Here is a 22,824-nt window from a genome sequence, read left to right as displayed (position 1 = left end):
AATGCCAAATACCTTGAGCCCTTCTACATAGAAGCCAAATTTCTGATTCTGTCTGACTTTGAGTCCGCCAGTCTGCTGTTTCCCCTTGGCGAGGAGATCTCGCACCTGTTCGTTGTAAATCTCCAACATACTAAATGACACCTGCGTAACAAAAACACCACGGCTATATTACTATGTGTGCAGAAAACTACCTACCCCATTAAGTCGTTTCTATGTCGCATTAATCATTTGTTCAAATAATAACACTTACAAAGAAACAAATTACCAGAAGTGTGTCATTATTGTCGTTAATCAATTGCGACCATCAAAAGGGCTGAACAGATATGAACTTCAGTTTTGATAGTATGAAAACATACCCTCAGCTGTTTGTCAGTGTCTTTATTGTCATCTATGGCCTTGAACAGTTCCCCACATGTGATGGGGACGATGCCCTTGTTGGCGTTATAGCCGATCATGGAGTAGCTCTTCCCGGAGCCTGTCTGGCCGTAGGCAAACAGGGCAGCATTGTAGCCCTGCCATGCGTTGTCCAGCACCCCTTGGCCCAGGTCTTCAAAAACTCGCCTCTGGTCACAAACATTTGATATTATTGCCAGTAAAAGGTAGTAGTTAGAGTTAGTAAATGCTCCCAAGAATTAATGGCGTGTTTGTTGCCATTTTAATTGCTGTAGCATACGGTAAACAATTATCCGTCAGTTACACTAAGCAAAGATGTATATTACGACTAGGACCAGTGAATGTTTCGGACTGTTTTTGAAAATTAAATGAATCTGCCAATGCACTCAACACCTATCATTGCATTAAGATGAAAGCTTTCGACATGCGTAACATACATACATCGATGAATCGATGAATCATGATATATAAGGATATAGACTGTGGGCGTGGCATTCCGTCGCCTGAATACTTACCTGATCGGCATAGCTTGATTCTGTTGACTCCCTCTCATATACCCCCTCCTCGTCTTCCTTGAAGCTATCATGGGACCAGTAAGAATGGTCGAATGAGAACGATTTGACCTCGCCATTGACAGGGTTTTTCAGGTGGGTTGTCTTGCCGTTCATGGAAACGATGCATTTTGACCCTGCACTTTTCTCTCTCTGAAAAAGAGAAAAGTAAGTAAAACCTTATTTGCAATACAGTGATTGTGTGAACCTAAACTGGATGCCTCTGGAATCGGGTATAATCTGTATATATTAGAGGTCCCTGTGTCTTTTGAAAAAGACAGTAGGGATAACATTAATGCAAATTATTCACTTTTGGAGCTTGGTTACAAGGGAATAACCTAGTGATCAAGGCATTCTGTCATTAGGATGATGACCCAGCGTTCGATTCTCCTCCTACAACATGTGAAGTCCATTTCTGAGTTTTGTTACTCAAAACGATCTTGGCGATAACTCCTCCCTTTTGATGATCTTAACGCTTAATTGCTTTGTAGAATCGGAACCTTGTGGTACTGCTGGAATATTGCTAAATCTTAATGTTGTGTAAAACCCAACTCAATCACTTATCCATTCCTTCAAGCCACAAACATCGTTACCTCAACGACAACATCGAACCACAACATGAAAGCAATGTGTATTGTAAGAGTTCACCTGGGGCATATGGTGTGGGTGTTCCGATTCGGTGGCTGGTTGTGTGTCATAAATTCACTGGACCGTTTGGTCAAAACTGAGATAATGCTGAGGTAAGTTTAAACAACAAATAACCAAGATATATTGATCGTGAATCCCTACTAGTTATATCTTAGTACAACGTGCATGCACTAGGACAGTTAGACTTATAATATTAGTGACATAATAATTAGGCAGGAGTCGAACTGCCCGAGGCGAGTAATGGCGAGTAATAGTAAATTGTCGAGTGTAGTGGGTGTAAGAGTATTTGAATTTGAACCATTAAGCATTAAAAGCAACATTCACGGTAAAATATGTGATATTTACTAAATTTAGACTTCGTAGGCGTGCATTTTTCAGCAGAGTTCAAATACATGGAGTAGCACAGAGATTGGTACATCGCCACATCGTGCACTTCTATGAGGAAACTGTTGTGTGTTGTGTAACTAAAATCTGTGGCAATGCGCCTTGGCCGCAAATTAAATAGGCATTCATCTTACAAAAGAACGAATACTGGTGCGCAATAAGCTGTCCACAGCAAATTAAGTATCGTATGGGAAGGGGTAAGTCGGAAGATATGTAAATGTAGGTGATGCAGTCTAGTGGACAAGTCAATGTGTAGTTTGAAGCCCATTCGCCCAAGTCGTGATATTGCTGGAGTATTGCTAAACTCAGGGTTTCTCAAATACATTTTTATTGCCGATCTCCCCTCCCACACCCCAAACACACCCACCCTTTGTTGCATTCCAACACCATCGAGTTCAACCTGAAACGCACCGCTTAGTTTATCTAATATGCCTGAAAATCAATCGTTGCCACAAATCCATAGGACGCCAGTATTTGTAATAAGAATCATGTGATAAATGGGTATCAAGAACATTATCTAGATAGCGTTGTCTTTATTAAATAAAGTCCGACAGACCCATGTTCAGAATTTGGTGACTACGTGAAACAATAATCTTCATAAGGTTGTCGTTCTCTTCGTAATCGTTCTGCGCTAGAAACATAACTGTTGAAGTATATAGTAATGACTGAGTGTTCTGTACACTACCCACAAACCTGATGGTATCGAACACTGTCCTTCGAATATGTTTTATTGTGGATGTGACCGTCAGCACGATTTTCACATTTTCGTTCAGTAAAATTATAGCTTCGTTTTTAAACAAGCGTTGCGGACAGGGCAATATTTCTTCAATGTCCACAAAGAAAGCACTTTGCTGTTAAGACGTACATGGTATACACGCCACGTTATACTGAAGTATAGCAGCACGACCGTTGTTGACGTAGTACATCTAGCGGTTGTAGTTATCCGGCTTATCACATTGTGTACGCGGAATCGGCTGTTCATTCACGGAAGACTGAACCTTAACTGGGTGAGTTCAATACAACTCTAACAATTCAATACCAGATAAAGAGGTGATGCGTTGAAACCTAAACGGTTCTTTGTTCAATGAATAACATGGGATGGGAACACAGAAATAGACCATATATGTCTAATAAGTTTTACCCATACGCGCCTGTTTTGTAACATTTTTTAAATTGTTACGAGTGTGTATTTTCTGTATATTTTGTTATCAATTAAGTAATAATTATCATTGGGTCACAACATTTGGTGTTTTGAATAATAATTATGATGGGTCCCATTTCCTTTTAATAGATGGTCAACACTTTTAGGATTCTGGTTTTCCGGAATTTATCTGCTAGTTTTCTGTGTTTACTTCCGGGAGACTTATTCGGGGGCATTCTACAGTGTTGACGATTGCCGTATGTGCCCAAACTTTCGGGAAATGACTGAGAATATATATACACACACACACACACACACACACACACACACACACACACACACACACACACACACACACACACATACATACATATATATATATATACATATACATATATATATATATATATACACATACACACACACACATACATACATACATACATACATACATACATACATACATATATATATATATATAGGCTGATTGCCGTGTTGAGGGCGACACACACTCATGCACATCACATCATCGTCATCATCTGTATCCGTCAACGCCTTATCTACATCAGCCGCTGTCAGACCGATCGCTGTGTTTACATTCTGCATAGTTGATTCTCTCTCGCACTAAGACTTTGGTGAGTTTGCTATATTGTATTTTGTGACCCATTGTCTTAGATTTTGTCTTTCTTATTGAATTTGTAATCAGCATTGTGAAATTGACGTGTGATCTTATATACCTTGCTCTCGTTGCATAATAATACAGAATTAGAACGTTTATGACTTGTCTTCGTTTTGTTTTGCTGGTTCACAGGGGATTTCTTACATTGTTTGTCACCGTAAATTCTTAACCGAAACAAAATTTAAATGTTCCAGGGTTTCATGTTCCTAGAAGAAAAAAATGATGAACGTTAATTCTGTAGCAGTACGGTATTAATCGTTAGCTAGTTATAAAACTCGGTTCCTCATATTCACAGGTGAAGTGGCAGATACACACGTAATCTTAAAGGTCACATGCAACGTAAAACACAACTTTGCAGAGTCCGATACCTTTCGTTATGCACTTACCGAAACAAATCATCAAAAATCCAAATCATTCAAACTATAAAGTTGAAAAAAACGCGATGAAAAAAACCCGCGGCATCAGAGTTCAAATGATTCACTAAATTTCTGGGGGAAAAGTGGTTTCAACAGCTGTGCTGCGCTGCGCCCATAGCGCATGCGCAGTGAATAGGTTCGCGGAGCTTGAAACAGTATGCCTATCCGGAGTATGAGCTCGTGAGCAGTAGTCTAACCTTGGTTGTGTACACAAACAAGTAAATAATCTACTCATTACATAAAAAAACAGCCTCTGTCACAGAGAAAGCTCATTGTCAGGTTTATTGACACCTATTTGTCTGCCTGCCTGTCTCCTAAAAACAATATGCAATACACAGCTTCAATCATTGACGACATGCAATTTGAACTTCACACCTATGAGGCATACGCCATAAACTGATTTATGACACGTGTACCTGAGTCTTGTCTCTGCCACATTATGTAATTATTCAGGTGTGATACTTGTACACATGACATGTTTTATGTCTGTGGGACATACATCCGTTTTTCTCGGAAGACTGGATTTGACGGAAACTGGTGCAAACTCTTGTCTGTTTCAAGTCAAGACAGTTTCCAGCCACGCAACAGTTCCACGCAGCAGTTCACAGTCTCTACTGAGAGATGATTTTGATTGGATCGAACACAAATTCAGAGAATATGTATTTACAAAACCCAACATCTCCATCTACATTCTTTATGAATAACAACTTCCGCTAGTGTATATGATTTTGTTTGACAACGGTATATGAATCCATACTGAAAAGACGCATCAAGTACAATAAAAGAAGTTGTTATGCAAAGAGAATCTTACTTTTTTCTGACTCGCCATACTTCTAAAATGCCCATCAAACAGATCTTTTTGTACAAACGCAACGAGCCCTTGGCATATCAGCAAATGCACCAGCCAATCGGAAGCCGTCGTTTCAGTTGAGTGCACACCACCCGATATGACTGGGTTCGGTCTCCCGAGGGCTTCGTTTCGAGGAAAGGAAGCCCAAGTACAAAATACTGCACTTTTGAATCGCAATTGTACACTTAATATTGTGTTTATTTGTTTTCTTTTACAAGCAGCAATGTATATTATATGCCATGAATAAGTGATAATTGTGTTTTAATTATAATTGATTTTTTGTTGTTGCATGTGACCTTTAAGAATTACTAAACAGTTCAGCACTACTAAATAGTTCAATACCGCGCATTGGTAATTCTAACGAACTTCGAAATGTTTTTTATGCTGTAATATTAACTGAAAAGGTTTTTGTCACAAGACAAATTGCTCATACATATTTTACCAATTGTTTAGCATGGTTAAACCGCCTTGGTTTGACAGATAAGCTTATGTTGCGCAAACCATACAGGATATATACATTGTGGAGCTGCAGAATATTCAATGCGCCACACTATCAGCTTACATGGTGATACCATACACTTGTGATAAGTTGTGTATGTTTATGCCTCGGTGCAGGTTTCATCAATAGTTAATAAAGAATCATAACAAGCGTAACAGTTCTGTAGACAACCAGGAAGTGTTTAATCAGCCATCAAGGACCGCCATGTTGCGTCCAGTGCCTGTGCGTGTTGCTGTATCAAGACTCTTTTTCAGAACAATCTCACGCCCTGTGACATCCTTGTCATTTAATAGCGGCGTGGTTGCGTGCAGATAAAGGCACTGCACACAAAGATTTGCTGATTTTTATGTACATGTATGTGGTATATTCTTGTCATGCAGAGATAGAAACAGTCTCATCCCAACAGTAAAACATGTTGCATTTGACAAGAAATAACCAAAAGACTCCTGTTTACGGTCATGAGAGACTATAACAATATAAATATGTAAACATGTGAATCTAAATCGTCACGAGTCCCGATTATCTCCCCAAACTGATTCGTGCGTCCATGATATTTGGTGTTCACGAAATATCTGAAGTACGAAGCCAGATAATTCTTTGAACAAGTAATACATATTACGAATGTAAATTTTGAACATGACAAATTTTGCCTGTTCTGTGCATGTCATATAAATCCTCACATTTAGTGGATAAAAACGCATTCCCTGATGTCAACCATGCATAACATGATACTGCCTTCAACGTTGCCATAGCCATAACAGGGTAGCGACACGCAGTGGGGTTACTCAACAGAGGGCATGCATGCCAAGGTATATAGGTCTTCACGCATGGGGTATATTCTTATCGCATCTTGACACTGAAGCACTAATACAATGAGCTCTGAGATTGGAATTGATTATTGAACGCACTGGGTGTAGGGAGGAGACATAGGCTTCAACCATATATTAAGACTCATTCTCTTCCCACAGAGGTTACTTGTCATATCTTCCTACGGACCTCTGTTCTAATACGGCCATATTTCGCGGTTCTCATAAAATCCCCTAGTGGCAAAAAATGGCAGCAGACTTATCTCCCGTTTTTCTGTCCAATCAGAACACGTATTACATCGACCTAGATTCAGCTTGACAAATGCAAGGAATGTGGAGAAACAAATACGACATGACTGAGTTCTGTCTAGAAGAAACATTTGAGTATCGCGCTCAGGAAGAGGTTTTAGTTTTCACGATGCATCCGGAAATTACCGAGATCTTGCGAACGATTACTTTTGAAACGCTGATTGCACAACTAAATCTGATTGCCTCCAATCACGAGTCTTGAACACTCGCACCATGAAAGGGTCGTATTAGAACAGAGGTTAGGTTGGAAGATATGACAAGTAACCACTGTGGGAAGAGAATGATTAAGACTGCACGATTGTCTTTTTTCCAGGCCGGAACTGTTACTGGAGCAAAGGCTGTTTTCCCAGGGAAGCTGACAATTCTACGAAAGATTTCTATATAACAGTCGCGAGTTTCCGTGCAAGATTGTTATTGCAAAACTATTTATTGTGTTCAGTATGTATTGATTCAATTAACTTGAATCCAGTTCACTTTTTAAAGGTACTTTAAGGTATCTCTGCAAATGATATCACTACTCAGATTCAGTCCCGTGTCTACAGAAACCCATGCTTGTGGTGGGAGGCTAAGAGACTAACAGGATTGGGTGGTCATGCCCTGCGTGCCCAGTTGTGTAGATCGATGCTCATGCTGTTTACCAGTGGATTGCCGGACAAGACTCAACAGACCGCCGCCATATAACTGCAATATTGTTGAGTGCGTCGTAAAACTAAATTCACCCACTCACTCAAACCTGCATTCGTATATGCAAGAGTGTATAACCTCTGGCTATGGCTAATGGATTACAAATCAAAAGTTTAGACTCACTAGTGTAAATGTAGCCACTTTTTTCAGTCAACTGTTCTAAACTAGATTTTGCAAAATACTAGAAATATTGTCAAAAATGAAAATGAGAAATGAAAAAAATATTGTCATGCGTTCAATAAATGATGAAACTCGCTGAAAACTGGCTAATTCTTAACAAAACATTACTTAAAAAACGCACGATATATGCCCAATGCATTTTCAGCACTTTCATGTATGATCCTCGCGGGCATTTCATCTGCATAAGGTTTGCAGTTGCTTCCCCCCAAATCAGTGTAATTCAGCTTTGATGTTAAGCACATGTATGTGCATAAAGTATAGTGAATTATTTAGGTAAATCCAAACCTTCGATAGGTGGTATATGTTTATGCAAGCGTATCAACTTGTACTCTGATATGCAGACTATTGTTACGCCTCTATACACCTCAGACCATGCGGTGCCGAATACTGTCTTCTAGACAACATATCTCAGGGCGCCGGTTGGCCAATCCAGAACTATAGTGTATATACATAAGCTAACAACGGATGACATGTAATGAAACAGTTTTTGACACAATCAGCAGTCAAGAGCAAATTATTTTGTATCAAGCCATTTTCCCCAAGCTACAATGTACACAGGTAAATGCAGAATGTTTTGTCATAGGGGATACAATTCTATGCTGATTATAGGTAATTCAAGCAAACACCTGTGTCTTAAGTTAAATGTGTGATTAACAGGCTACACTTAATGGCGTAAATTAATATCTTGTTGGTAAGTACATTTATACCAAACATTTTTGGACACTCCCAAGCCGAGACAAACTGACTTTGGTATACCATTTATTAATGGACTTCTTAGCAAAAACTGGACAAGGGCACCGTTTTACCATATTCAAACATTCAATATGCGCTATGGCTTTACTTTAAATACTTTCCTGCTATTCATTGCGCACCGGTAGTGCCTAATATCTACCTCTCATGTACTATGTTCGGTACCCGATATAAATGATCGAGCATAGGCAAGACACTCCAGTGACTGATAGCATAAGCAACAAACCACCCCGCTAGGCAGGATTATTTTCCATCGAACACATCGCCGAGCCTTACTATCGATCGATTTAGTTACCTCTTACAGGCGACATAGGCTGCCGGGTAATCGGGATTCTATGAGCTTAATATATAATACAAATATCCCAATAGATCGACGATAGGCACAATAATTCATTATTATCCGTAAGCTCTCCTTTGCGGCATGTCAGAGACGTGACTTTGAAGGTTTCGGTCAGGCTTTCGATGTATGACAACGACAATTCTGCTAACGTTCGGAAGGAGCTTCGCCTTGATCGGTTGCAACGGACCCTCCCATGTCGCTCTTTTTTATCATTAATCAGCGGACATTATTACCACAAACAACGCTTGTCTTTATATCTCACAACGGGTGGGATGGGTTGTAACGCCAGTGTTTAATAACTTTGTGTCAACATATAATGTGGAGTAAAGTTCGAGTCTCTGCAGGTCATTGCGTCCTCGTACAACACGCTTAGCGTAACCAGAGTTACTCATACTGGGTCACCCATCCAGTTAATGATCCCCGCCCGACCCTCCAAATTTTTCAAATCCTATTTCCCTTTGATGATAAATCGTATGACAATTTCATGTAGGACATTCCTACTCTGGTTAACAAAATAAAATAAAAAAGCTATAAATTGAAAACATAGATATAAATGAGAGACGTTTTCGCAGAGAAGAAATGAAGTTATTGTTGTATGTGCAAATTTCTGACTTGGGGGATGGGGGAAGTGAGCATTACATTTCCATATATATTGCTACCTCCATGGAGAATAAACATGAGAAGATGTATTGTAACCCAAAATACTGATGGTAATGTTGGGGTATTTTCTGAACACTATATAAGTATATACACTTGAATAATACATAAGCTTCGATTTCACGGTCATGATGCTGCGGCTGTAGTGTGACTATATTGAACAGATTTGTACAAATAAAACTGTTTTCAACAATGTCAATGTATACAATGTATATCAGTATACCCTATGGTTAAGTAACTTTCGTGTAATGCTATTTTGGTGTGAAATGAATTGGGGCAGCTCTTAAACGTGTAGTGAAACCCACGAACACGGGCGGAGTTCTGACCATCCTACAGTTAGTTATTCAGTACGGTTTTACGCCGGTTTTAATAACATATGTTCCTTACACATTGTGTCAACGATGTTCACTGAACAAGTATTTTTTTCTGTAAGGGGCGAACGCTTTAATCCCACCGCCCCGACGCACCAACAAAGATAGTCAGTGCGAATCTGAGCTTGGAATCAGTGATCATCGGTTTCTCGTTTGTCAGGAGTAGTGACACTGATACTGAATTCTGGCGTCTAAAATTGAGTAAGTGTGGCATTATGTTGCTCTTAGTACTATTCCAGCAATGTCTGATGGGGTCACATGAAAATACCCCATGTGTGAAGACCTGCATACCTTGGCATGCATGCCCTTTGTTGAGTAAGCCTCCTGGATGCTGCTACCCGGTTTTTTATAGTCACGGTAAAGTTCAAGACAAATGTTATGTTTTACAATACCTTATATAAAACTGATATCATAACAACACTTAACTATGATAATGAAAATGCGTCAACACCTGCTGGTATATATGGGGTAAATACCACTCGGACTTAGATAAGCCACAATCACCGATGTTTGATGAAGAATTTAAAGATACAGTGATCATTTTTAATAAAAGAAAATGCAAGGCTAAAACTGTAAACTACACTCTAGGCAGTGAAAACATCAGTGGATTCCACTACTAACGTCTGATGTAACATATTAATCTAGAACTGAAAGGTGTTGTCAGAAAGCAAGACAGAGTATTAATTCACCAGAATGCTTGGGGATGAATGATAGTAGCCTACATCCAGCTGCCAGGGTTAAAATATGGCAAAGAATGGTTTTGAAAACCAGTTTTTATAGCTGAGAACTATTGTTTGACAATACAGGGAAGCAGCTTTGCTTGCGAGAAAACACACTTGGGTACTTTGCCCACACTGTGCAGGGACTACATAAGAGATCTCCGTCTGATTTCACGATTACAAACTTAGGACTGAGGACTGTGGACCATGATTGGCTACATTGATAAAAGCAACCTCCAGTTCTTTGTCTCTTTATGTAACACTAGTTGTGGCAATCTTATAAAACACATGTTCTGTGCTTCCATAGCTACCACGCCCCGAAAATGAACTATTTGTCGAGATCTTCAGTCTGTTTTGTGCAAATACAATCTTAGAAACAACTTATATACTTATTTAAATAGTGGTTCATTTCCCCCAAAACACAACTGGAGATAAATTGTAAACGAACAAGTACTTGACTGCGAAGAAAAAATGTATCGTCATAAAATATCACTTCACTTTAATGCAGGACTGTATCGTTACATGTGAGCTCATACATCACTGACATATCACATACGTTTGAACTTCGCATTTTATACCCTGAACACAGAGCGGCCGTACGATTATGTTTGAAAATTTCATCACGAAATAAAGTCTCAAAAGAATGTTTGCTTTGCAACAAGCACGTTTATGATTATGACAACCGTGTGATACTCCACTGTGAAACATTATTACCTCTCCGAAATAACTTTTCGCAACTCTGATTGGTCTACTTGATGTTTAAACATATGTAAATTTTGAAATGTTGGAAGACGACGAAATGTTATCAACGCTCCAAAGGTGCAGATACACAGTTCACACGATCAGTCGTCCGAGACACCTGTCATTATGTAATTATACTGAGTCAAAACAGAAACTTCACAAAATGTAATTTTTAAAAATAATAAATATTTTTTCTCTGGTGATACATCTATGTATCCGAAATGGTATCCCTATCTTTCGACTCTAGAAGAAGGTTAGCAACACCCACTCAAACCCAATCCATTCGTCGTGCAAATGACGTTAGCGTCAAATCGGATTTTGCACGTGCAGTCGATCACGTGATCTTCGCATCGAAGATTTCTTCATTTACACGTATTTGCATTGGCCTCAGGAATTGAAGAAACAGTTTTAAACCACAGTTCTAACGGTACTTTAAATGTCACGATTGTGAAATGTGCACCATGAACGTGCCGTTGGCATGTTGCAAGCAGAAAGATCAATTATTGACGTCGCAAGTGTCAATGGGATGCACCCGACGAACTGCGTATGACTTGCGAGGTCGTCTACAAGAAACTGGCACCACTTCTGATTGCCCAAGGTCGGGTCGTCCACGCATGACGTCAAGAGCAGAAGACCGTCAAATCGTCCTACGTCACCTACGTGACAGATGTCTGCCGGCTACACGAACCAGGGCTGAGATGTTTAGAGGTCGATTGTCCTTACAGACCGTTCGAAATCGGTTGCGGGCTGCCAATCTCCATTCTCGACGTCCATATCGTGGGTCAATATTGACGCTGTTTCGTCAACGTAAACGTCGGCTGTGGACCAATGTCACCTCCGATGGAACCCCCAACCACGTGTTCACAAGCATCAGGCAGTCGATGAGGAGACGGTGCTTGGCAGTGGTGAATGCGCGGGGCGGCCATACACAATACTGAACTGAGAAATTTCGAATTTTATTCTTGTAACTTGACATTCTATATACCTATGTTTGGGAACGGCGGTGTAGGTGTAGCCTAATGGAACTGATTGTGACACTGTCAGTAGATCACAGAGTACATCACACAGATGTCAGCAATGAAATAATAACAATTTAACCATCTTACCATCTTTTGTTCTTTTATAGTGCCCTGAAGAAAGAATGTGAAGTTTCCTTTTTGACTATATAAACTTTGCAGCATATGCCTATCATTTGAAGCCAAATCTTGAGTTTGTATGCAAGTTTCATTATGCTCTAATGTTTGATGTCTGATTTCTGTACATATCAATAACCAACTACGAATGGCTTTGTCGGTATGTAAACATTAAGTTAATGTGATATATGTTTAATTGAATTAATGTATCAATAATCTTCAGATTGATTTCTGGAGGAAATAAAGAATCTCTCTGTCTCCCTGTCTCTCTCTCTCTCGCTCGCTCTCCCTTAGCATGCGTGCCCTTTGTTGAGTACGCTCCCTGCGTGTTGCTAACAAGTTATTGTTGTCATGGTAAAGTTCAAGACGAATTTCATGTTATACATTGTTTGCCCTATGGAATTCGTTTTTATCCACTAAATGTGAGGAAATATGAAATGGAAATATCATTTAAAAAAACAAAACAAAACCTGAACCATGACAATATTGATAACCTGTTATGGCCCTGACACTTTAACTAAAGTCACATAAAACACGTGAAGATGCGGTTTAGAACTGGTCTTAAGCAACCTATGCTTGTCGCGAAAGCGTCTAACGGGATCGGGTGGTGATGCTTGCTGACTTGGTTGCTGCCAATGATGATGTCAATCACTGTATTGTATGGTCCAGGGTAGATTATTTACAGACTGTCCTCAATGGGGCCCACATATAACTGGAATATAGCTTAATACGGCGTTGCAAAACAACGAAAGAAAGAGCCATGTAAATATAATATGCGGCGTTTTAACCATCACAGACCCCGGGTGTTCCTTGACGCCTTTTGCGTAGCATACAGAATGGTGACAGAATGGACAATTGGTTGTAGCTATATGATATATGGAGTTGTAAAGGAGGTGACGTGGAGCGAGATATACAGATACCAGTGACGTCATGCTAGTGTGTCCCCTGTGTTTCTCAGAAGCACCTGTTGGTATTGCAGGTAAAAACATAAGTCTTCAGTTACATATACTTTGGCGGTAGGTGCCTGTCAGATAGTCAAGATCGGCGAGTTAAGTGACTGAATGTACGAGGTCGTCTTAACATAGACGATAGCAACGTGGGTTACAGGCACGTGGCGAATCATGTGATTGTTGCATTGTCTCATAAGCAAGCGACCGATGCAGGGTCAACAGACAGGCGCTTGCGATATAAACAGGTATTTACTCCATACAGACATATGAAAGTAACGTCATTACCTGCCAGTACAAAACGACACCAGTGGCGATGTTGGTGCCCCGCATCACCTAATGCTTATACACTCAGGGCCATCTGATATGGTTTACGTCATAATAAACAGCAGTAATTAATACTCAGTTGTTTCTGGATTGTTATACTCGGACCTCACACGAGACATGCCTTTTAAAGGTGATCTTGTATGTAAATCGACAGCCTAACATCAGTGGCTTATTTACTTTTCAAGTTGTACCAGCAGGATGTATCGATTCCCCGTAGGTTTTACCTAGCTGAATTATTAACATTAAACTATGGAATCTGTCTGACCCCTATCCATGAAATGCCTGCTATAACATTTACGTTTCACATATGACCCTTCCCATTCCATCTGAACTACGTCGTCTGTATATCCTTGTTGCCGAAACTATAGCGAAAGTGATGTCATGAGCTTTATTTATCTTCCGAGAAATGAATTTTATTGTTTACCGCGATACGATGGCGTTCTCTCGTTCGGTAAATATCAATCGACTCCATTCGTCTAATGGCTTTCGCTGAAACACTACCAGAGTTAAAATGATCATTATTTCACAAATGTGTTGATTAAATGTCATGTTAATCGGATTTTACAATAAAATAGGCCTCATAAGTTCAGAATTTCATTTTCGATTGCGGATATGTCAAGTACCGCGATAAAACGACGTCGCAGTCTATGTGTACAATATGGAGATAGTAAAGATGGGGATCAGCATCTAACGGACAAGAGCAAGTACGTGTTTGTTTTATTGGTATTTGACGCAACACTCAATTTTCAATTGAGATGACGGCGGTCTGTAAATAATCGAGTATGGACGACACAATGCAGTGATTGACATCATGAGCATCGATCTATGAGGATACAATGACATGCAATTACCTAACTGCACACATGTCATGTCTGCGTGATCACAAGCGTTTGAAATTAAATGTTCGACCCAGTAAAGATTATCCCGAATCGGTCGTTGTTACGGCATCTCATTTGCACGGTTCCATGCTCACACTAACCGACCCCTCTTACTTGATTGATCTATAGTGGATTATTTACAGCCTCCACTGACCTTGAATTCTCGCTGTTGTTGTTGACAACTCTCCAGTAAAGTCGCTCCTGGAGACACGAGAAATGGGCCTCACCAGTGTATCTATGTGGAGAATTGAACAGGTGCGACAAGCAAAGTCTTTGACCACTTGCCTACCCCAACATAACTGGACAGTTGAGCAGATGAGTATATCCAAGGTATATTCGGGAAAAAACAAAATCAATGCTGTAGATTTGCATCCCAGTCGCGTGTCATGGTTAATAAGGGGCGGTGGGATAGTTTAGCTGTTAAAACGTTGGCTCGTCACGTCGAACTCACGGGTTTGATTCCCCACATGGGTACAATGTGTGAAACCCATTTCTGGTGTCCTCCACCGTGATGTTGCTGGAATATTGCTAAAAGCGGCGTAAAACCATATAATCAGTCAATACAATCAATCATGGTAATTAAACCTGCTACAACATTGTATGTGATGAGAACCGTCAAATATTGTGTTAATATTGATTTCACACCTTCCGGGTTTAACGACACCCTGAAAGTTCCAGGTGAGAAGTGGTAACCAGTATTGTATAACATTACTGAGCTGCGCTGACTGGTCTCTTGTTCTGGAAATACGACACGTGTGTTTGTTGCAGTCACGAGAACAAGTCTTATTTGTCTAACACAGCAGCTGTGTTCGGGGAGAAATTTAATAAAATGAGAAACACTTGGAACTCGACAGACAACGGACAGCAACCACTCAGTGGGTTAAAAGAGGGCATATATTTTCACCCGACAGAGAAGAATGACTGACGTACCGGGATATACATTTCAGGGTATAAGGGTCATATTTACCCGGGGAGCTGACCAAATGACACAGAGAAGGAGGTTTTGGTGCGAAGGAAAGTTAAGCAGTTAGCCAACAACCCCGAGACTCGCGTACCAGTTTTTGGATGCCGGCAAACAAACCATCAGAGTGGCCAGTGTGGGAGAAGGTTGTGGTGGTGGTGAGGTGTTGTGGTGCGGTGACATCTCGATAACGGATTTGTGAGAAATAGATAGATAGGTAATTATCTAATCTCATTTGTATGCTTTTAATATAGATACGACAGATTAATAAGCGCATATATTACATAAAATACCATGAGCCACTCTGTCTAAAATGACCTTGCAGGATTTTGCCACTGAATACAACACATTCATCATTAGATTAAATGAATCGGATCTTATATATCAGTCGTTAGCCATAGAAAATAACATTATCCAATAAAACTTGTTGACGTCTCGATAAAAGGTTAGGGAGAGAACTGGTCACAAGAATAACCACTAATTTAATGCGATATACGTGAATGACCTAGAATGGTGTAGGTTTTAAGGCAAGAGATTAGCATGGCATCATCTGGCTGTGAAGAGCTTTTGTTGTGATTGGCAATCCCAATACGATGGGATTTAATATGGCCTAGCGGCATATATCTATAGGTAATTACGGCTGATTTGTTGTGACTGCTGCGGTTGTCATGGAAACCAAACAGACAGGTGTTAAGTTTCCGCGTTCTTCACGCTCAGTAGGGGACATTCGGGAAACTGATAAAGTAAGTACGTTGAGAGATCATCAGATCAAATTATCGTTAGATTGTTATTCAACTTAAACGTTTAGCACTGGCTTAAAGCCAAATCCGCATCAAGACATACAAGTATACAATCACTGTGTTGGTTAATCAGTAGATAAGAATTTGAACAGGTCAGTGTGTTGCTATGATCATTCATGACATATTTTTGGTAATATACCACTATGTGAGTGAGTTTTACGCCACACTCAGCAAAATTCCAGGTATATGGCGGAGGTCTGTAAATAATCGGCCAGACAATCCTGTGATCAACAACATGAGCATCGATCTGCGCAAATGGGAACCGATGACATGTGTCAACCAAGTCAGCGGGCCTGACCACCTGATCCCGTTAGTCGCTTCTCACGACAAGCATATACAGTCGCCTTATATGGCAAGCTTGGGTTGCTGAAGGCCTATACTATCCCGGACCTTCACGAGTCTAACTCTATGTGGAACGAATCATTTCATGTCATAAAGCATGTTCATGAATTGATAACTTAACTTACCGTAACGATTTAAGTAATATATTTAAAAAAATAAATGATATTATGCTTTTCAGTACAATACACACACACACACACACACACACACACACACACACACACACACACACACACACACACACACGAAAAAAACATGGTTTACGTCTTGATAACTTCAATCCTCACTTTCCACGAAAACTTCTAATCAACAAGGGGCGATGGGGTAGCCCAGTGGTTAATGGGGCAGCCCAATGGTCCTCACATGGGTAAAACGTGTAAAGTCCATTTCTGGTGTCCACTGTCGTGATACTGCGGGGATATTAATAAAAGCGACAACGACACCACTGTCACCTTGATTGACCAGAGTGAGTGGGTGAACGAATGTTGTTTTACTACTATTTTGCTGTTAGTATCACTTGCGCTAGAAGTCGGTTTGCACATGATCGTAACCAAAATACCTGACAACCGTTCCACGAAGTGATCGTACGCCTGTGTTAATTTAAGGTCACCTTACCGCTGAGATTGCTTTGGACTATTCCCTAATTTTTGTTTAACGCCACAATCAGTAATATGAGAACTATGAGAGTCGAGTCTGGAACAAACAATCCAGTGATGACTGACATCATCATCTACATAATGACAGACCAACATTTGGACATAGTGAAGCAACATAGTCTCTGGCTACAACCACCTCGCCCTGCTAGGCATCGTGTAATTCAACCTAAAATTCCGAACAGTACAGTTTACTGAGAAAGTGCAATTGGAAATACAATTTACTTTACATGTGATCACTTTCTGAATGGCATCGTGCATGCCTTCACTGGGTATATTAAAACACAAAACACCTGCCAGTATTATAATATCAGTAACACATGGAAAGAAGCACACACAGGTTTTGCTTTCAAAACTTTGTATTTAGTTGAGAGATTGGAAATACCTCGGGGTGTCGTATCTCGTAAATGTTTGCAACTTTCTGAAAACCAAGAGACGAATGTGGTATCCGACCGAAAGTTCATTGGAAGCCATGCGTAGTGCCTACTGAACCAACAATTGTCCGGTTAAGAAGAACAGATGAATCAGATATCTTTGTTAATAGACACGCCACTGAGTTCGTGCTAAACAGAGACATTGCGATCAGCATGCCATTTATGCTACGACAGGCCTAACTTACCAACTGATATGCATACCTAAATATTACCCTCCCGGGAACGGAATTTTATCGATCGGGGCTTAAGCTAATCCTTTGTTCTTATCAAGACATTTCATTGTGAACACAGGTCACCTCTGAATATATTGTTACTTTGGCCCCTACAGTTATTTTCTTATACTAACGTAGTATCTGATAAGTTACACCCGACTGCAAAAAACGTTACTGTTGTAACATAGTTGAAACCGCATTACCAAAATCAAACAATACATAAATAAATACCCCCCACCCCCGACAAAAAAAGCACGCATATGAGATCATATGAATCTCGCATGGACTTTTTGATTTTGAAACAAAAATCTTATATCTGATCAAAACCTATTTTAACCTGTTACTTCGAACTGTTACTAATCCTGAAAACAGAGAGAGGTATAATTACTTTCAAATAAGCTCCTCCCTCCCCGTTTCCCAACCTCTCCCAAGTTCCTTAGTCACTTAATGTAATATGTTGAACGTTACCCCATTGTTTTCGATGTAACTTATTTAAAAGAAATGACTGCTAAAGTTGAAGGAAATAACATGCTATCAAAAATAAATGTCAATACAACTACACTTCAGAAGCATTAGTTCCGTCACCATAACAACGCCGCGACGCAACCCATTGTGTTAATCAGAACGACAAATCAATACTGAAGGTAGACATTTTCAAACGTGACGAATTGTCGTCTGCCTACCTGATTAAATGGTCGTACACGCACTGCCACCTTGACACTGTCGCCGCCGCCACCCGGCATTTCTTCTCGAATACTGTGTATCCAAATTCAACTAGCTTATTCCACTATATACAACTGCGGAGCAGACGACAAGTTCACTCTGCTTTGATTTACGCTAACTGAACATTTTGTCTGCTATCTCGGGTTCGTGACCTCCGACAACAAGTTGATAAGCCAATCAGTGCTCGCTCTTCTATGACGTAACCAGTCAGGGTGGTTCTTGCTATAAATAGACTGCCATGTGCGTTGATTTGTTTACAGTCATTTCTAACAACTTAAGGAATGGTTTATTTCGCAAGACCGGGTGTTTGTTAGACGTATTGACGTTAGTATAACATTATAAATCATTCAAAGCGAGCAAGAGGATTGTTTAGCTCGATCGCACAATTGTTTAAGTAACACATCTTATTAGAAATAAACCTGATTATAACGGAACGACAAAGGTCGATCAAGGAGAATTATACTCTTACAAATGTACAAATTCGATCATGATCTCTGATCCAATAGTTAACATTGGTAAAAAGCCCTCAACCATGCTCAACGATGAACCAATATATTTGACACAAATACAATTTCATTCCGTCAACGGATATTGTGAATCGGAGCCATATTACAATTGGAGAGAAAATCTTCATATCGTCGCGCTATGTACACACAACCGCCACATATTTTAGTACATATTGATAAACCGTGCTTTGAAGTTTATATTCTTCAGCGCCACAATACAGACAACAAACTGCGTATATCACCACAGCGTAGATGACAAACACTCATTAACAGTTTTACAGCTCCAGCTTAACGGGCCACGTGACATGTTCGAGTAGAAGCATGTCATGATGTCCTCTGTGTCGAGGTATTGTCCACGTCAATACGTGCCTCCGCGATCAGTCAATTTCATGCTTAGTGCAAATATTTAATGTCCACTTAAAAGTACCCCTGAACTCCTTAACCATCGTATGTAGCGATTTATGATAAGTGTCAATATCTTCATTTGCGTGTCTTGGTAGATTTGTAGTGTCAATAACAGACTAATAGGTAACACCTTTCAGGACTCGGTGTAACATATAGGACGTGTGTAAATGTTTCAAAGTTGCCGCTTTCTACTGGTCCTATTTATGTTCCTGTAATGTTTTTAACTGTACATACAATGGTGATATTACGCACGGTTATGTGTTAAGTTCAAACCAAACTACCCGCCTGTATTCTTTATTGTTTAACGCCACACTCAGCAATATCCCAGCTTATCTGATGGCGAAAGGTTAACTGAGTGAGTTGAGTTTTACGCCGCACTCAGCAATATTCCAGCTATATGGCGGAGGTCTGGACCAGACAACCCAGTCATCAACAGCATGAGAATCGATCTGCGCAGTTGGGAACCGATGACATGTGTCAACCAAGTCAGTGAGCCTGACCACTCGATCCCGTTAACCGTCTCTTAGTATACACTGTAATCAAGGGTTACTGAATGCCAATATTCTTACCCGAACCTTCGCGGGTGGTTAAGAATTGACTCTGGAACAGACAATTCGGTGATTGGCACCATAAGCATCATTGACGCACGTGCATCGACCACGTCATCATAGGTGGCAGTTCTTCTCAGACCAGCCTTTTTTGGTACATTGTTGTTTACGCTGTCTAACAAAATGGGAGAAAAATAGAGCATTGGTAACAAAATACGGGGAGAATTAATTACCGAACGATTTATGTATACCACTCCAAACATATTCAAGAACTCAGTCTTTATTTGGCTCTAGTTAATCTGACATATAGACATAAAATAATAGCGGAAATTACTTTTGAGCAGTCAGGGTTAACTTTCAATGAATGCGAATATCATAATGAATAGTGTTATCGATTCCATATACCAATCCCATTATCTCCAGTTTCACTATTCCATAAATATGCCAATAAGTTCACTAAGCATGACTGCATCGACACAATGTTTACTTGATCAGTGAATTGTCGACTCATGCTCTTAGTGAGTTATGGGAGGGGTTTCCTCGTGCGTGGGTGTTATGTGTGGACAACTATGTCTGTAAATATTTTGGCGCTCCATGACAAATGAAAAGAAACATTTGTTCATTAAGAGAAGGTTGTAACACAGCATTAGTGGTGCACCAAGTAGCATAACCATCTATGTATGATAAAAGGAACAAGAGGTTAGGTCAAAAGTTCATAAAATGAGTTTAAGCAAAGTGTATCTCATCTTTCTAATACGAAATTAATATTTCCTATGCCAGACAAATAGCCAGTTATATACGAGGGACTTTTACCCAGTACCCAGTACTTTATCCCCCAATTAACAGTCCTTTTTCATCCGAATCCCAAGAGCTAGAGTGTGGCCATAAGGATATTTATGCGGTTTTCACGAAGGTCAAAACAGTTTCTAATCTGCCTGTTATTGGAAAATATTTTTCATAGGAATAGATTAAAAAGACTGATTCTATTGCAACATGCCATTTTCTACCTACTAACATAAATCAAGATATGCATATCTGGTTAAACTAAACTATATATGAACAATAAAGTTGCAGGGAACCCACAAGTCTCTGAGAATGGGGTGAATATAGCGACCAAGAGTGGAAATGGGATCAAAGTGGAACGTTTAGGGTTTTTAAAGGAGACAGTTTGGGATAATACATTGTGAAACCAGACGGTATATTTTATGTTTCACAAAATCCAAATTTAGTCCAGAACAATGCACAATTTCAAGAACTGAGTAAATTTCGACCCGTTTTTAGGTTTAACTAATAATTAACGCCAAACAGAGTCCCCATTTTTCGGTGGCCATCCGCACTCACCAACTTGCCGTACCAAACCTGCGTGTGTTACAGATTCGTAATTAGGTACGCTTGTACTCCCTTACCTGCAATGGGCAATAATGATGCCGATTATCCAAACACAGGCTAATTCTTTCACGGCAAATCTCCTTAAGAAATCTTGAGCCATGTCATGCATTGTCCTGTATTCAGGCAGAGTGATGGCCCATAAGGCCATAAGGTAATAAATAAATCAGATAAAGATAAGCGTAAACCAAACTGCGGTGTGTAGGAAAATAGGGAACGCGCCTTTTGGCCACTCAAGGATCCTCCGTCTCATTTTGCAGCATGACATAGCAAATCAATTCGATGTAGACATTCTCGCGCCTAAACACGTGGCCCAATAAAGCTAGTTTTGTAAGAAGATTTTATGGCTCAAGATAAGACATCACCGATCGCAGTCAACGTGGATGTTCCCTGTATGGGATCCTCTCTGTGGGAGTCTTGGTTTCAGCGCCCGTATGGCTCACTCAACCCGGACGTTGTCAGTTGTTGTCCTGACAGACAGTGACAGATGATGCTTCATAAACTTCGTGAAACCATGTTTTACGATCTGAAGACAGTGGTCGTAACTGGGCTCCACCAAAAAGTTGTAGAACCTCAAGTGCTGGTTAAAGTGTTCGTTCTCCACGCCGATGACCAGGGATAGTCTTCCCATGTGGGTATACCGTCTGCGTTAAAGTATGACGTTTGCTTGTTGGATAATGAGAAGATTATGCTCTGAAAACCTTCGCCTGTGTGATGTTGTGCAAGTTTATACTAGCAGTGTGGGTGATTTCAGCCCTCATCATTAGACTCCCGTTATCAAACATGCCCACTTTCTTCTTGGTGTTTCGAGCATAACGTTTCCCAACGTATGTAAACATGACGTCTTTCCTCTTCCATTTGCGCAGATCGATGCTCATGCTGTTGATCATTGTACTGTCTGGTCCCGACGCGATTATTTGCAGGCAGACGCAACGACGTTGGCATACTGCGAGTGCGTTGTAAAACTAAACTCACTCTCTTCCCTCTCCAGTGTTCATAAAATATTCGTGAGTTCAGTTTTACACTGTACCCTGCATTATTCCAGCTATATAGCGGCGGTCTGTAAATAATCGAATCAGGACCAGAGAATCCAGTGACCAACAGCATGAGTTCGATCTGCGCAACTGGGACTGACACGCAAAACATTTACCAAACATCAAACGTCGCATGAATCCGTCCAGACCACTTGTCTCTTATCGCATACTTCATGGGACTGGCAGATTGGCTGCTGTCCCAGGATGCAAATGGCCTAAATATGACTTCACTGTACCTAGTTACAAACTCCTGACATGGTCGTTGTACAAACGTTTCCGGTCTTGTGACTTGTCATACTAAATAATATTTAAGACGCTCGATGTATATACGAGCATTTCCTAAATGTACATCAAATTTTAAAAAAACTTTTCCAAACCACTGGGTTAACAAGTGGCCAATTCGGCAAAGCATGATGT

The 22,824-nt window shown here is 40.2% G+C and overlaps 1 protein-coding gene across 2 annotated transcripts in view; it reads right to left on the bottom strand.

Moving 5' to 3' along the window:
• The window catches only part of LOC137293848 (kinesin-like protein KIF28P), a 35,186-nt gene extending 16,527 nt beyond the window's left edge, over nucleotides 1-18,659 (bottom strand). Inside the window, exons 1-4 of one of the 2 annotated variants that reach the window (XM_067824621.1) lie at nucleotides 18,489-18,659; nucleotides 909-1,097; nucleotides 357-563; nucleotides 13-141 (exon numbers count right to left, since the gene is read on the bottom strand). In XM_067824621.1, the coding sequence (XP_067680722.1) occupies nucleotides 13-141; nucleotides 357-563; nucleotides 909-1,097; nucleotides 18,489-18,548 (585 nt within the window). In that variant the 5' untranslated portion in view covers nucleotides 18,549-18,659. The remainder of the gene's footprint in view (nucleotides 1-12; nucleotides 142-356; nucleotides 564-908; nucleotides 1,098-18,488) is intronic. The other variant, XM_067824622.1, reaches the window with a different exon arrangement.
• Between the last annotated feature and the right edge of the window lie 4,165 nt (nucleotides 18,660-22,824).

Source organism: Haliotis asinina, chromosome 8 (genome assembly GCF_037392515.1).
Source record: "Haliotis asinina isolate JCU_RB_2024 chromosome 8, JCU_Hal_asi_v2, whole genome shotgun sequence".
In the NCBI taxonomy this organism is placed as follows: Eukaryota; Metazoa; Mollusca; class Gastropoda; order Lepetellida; family Haliotidae; genus Haliotis; species Haliotis asinina.
The sequence above is the reverse complement of the archived record's forward strand: the minus strand, read 5'-3'. Positions and strand labels throughout refer to the sequence as shown.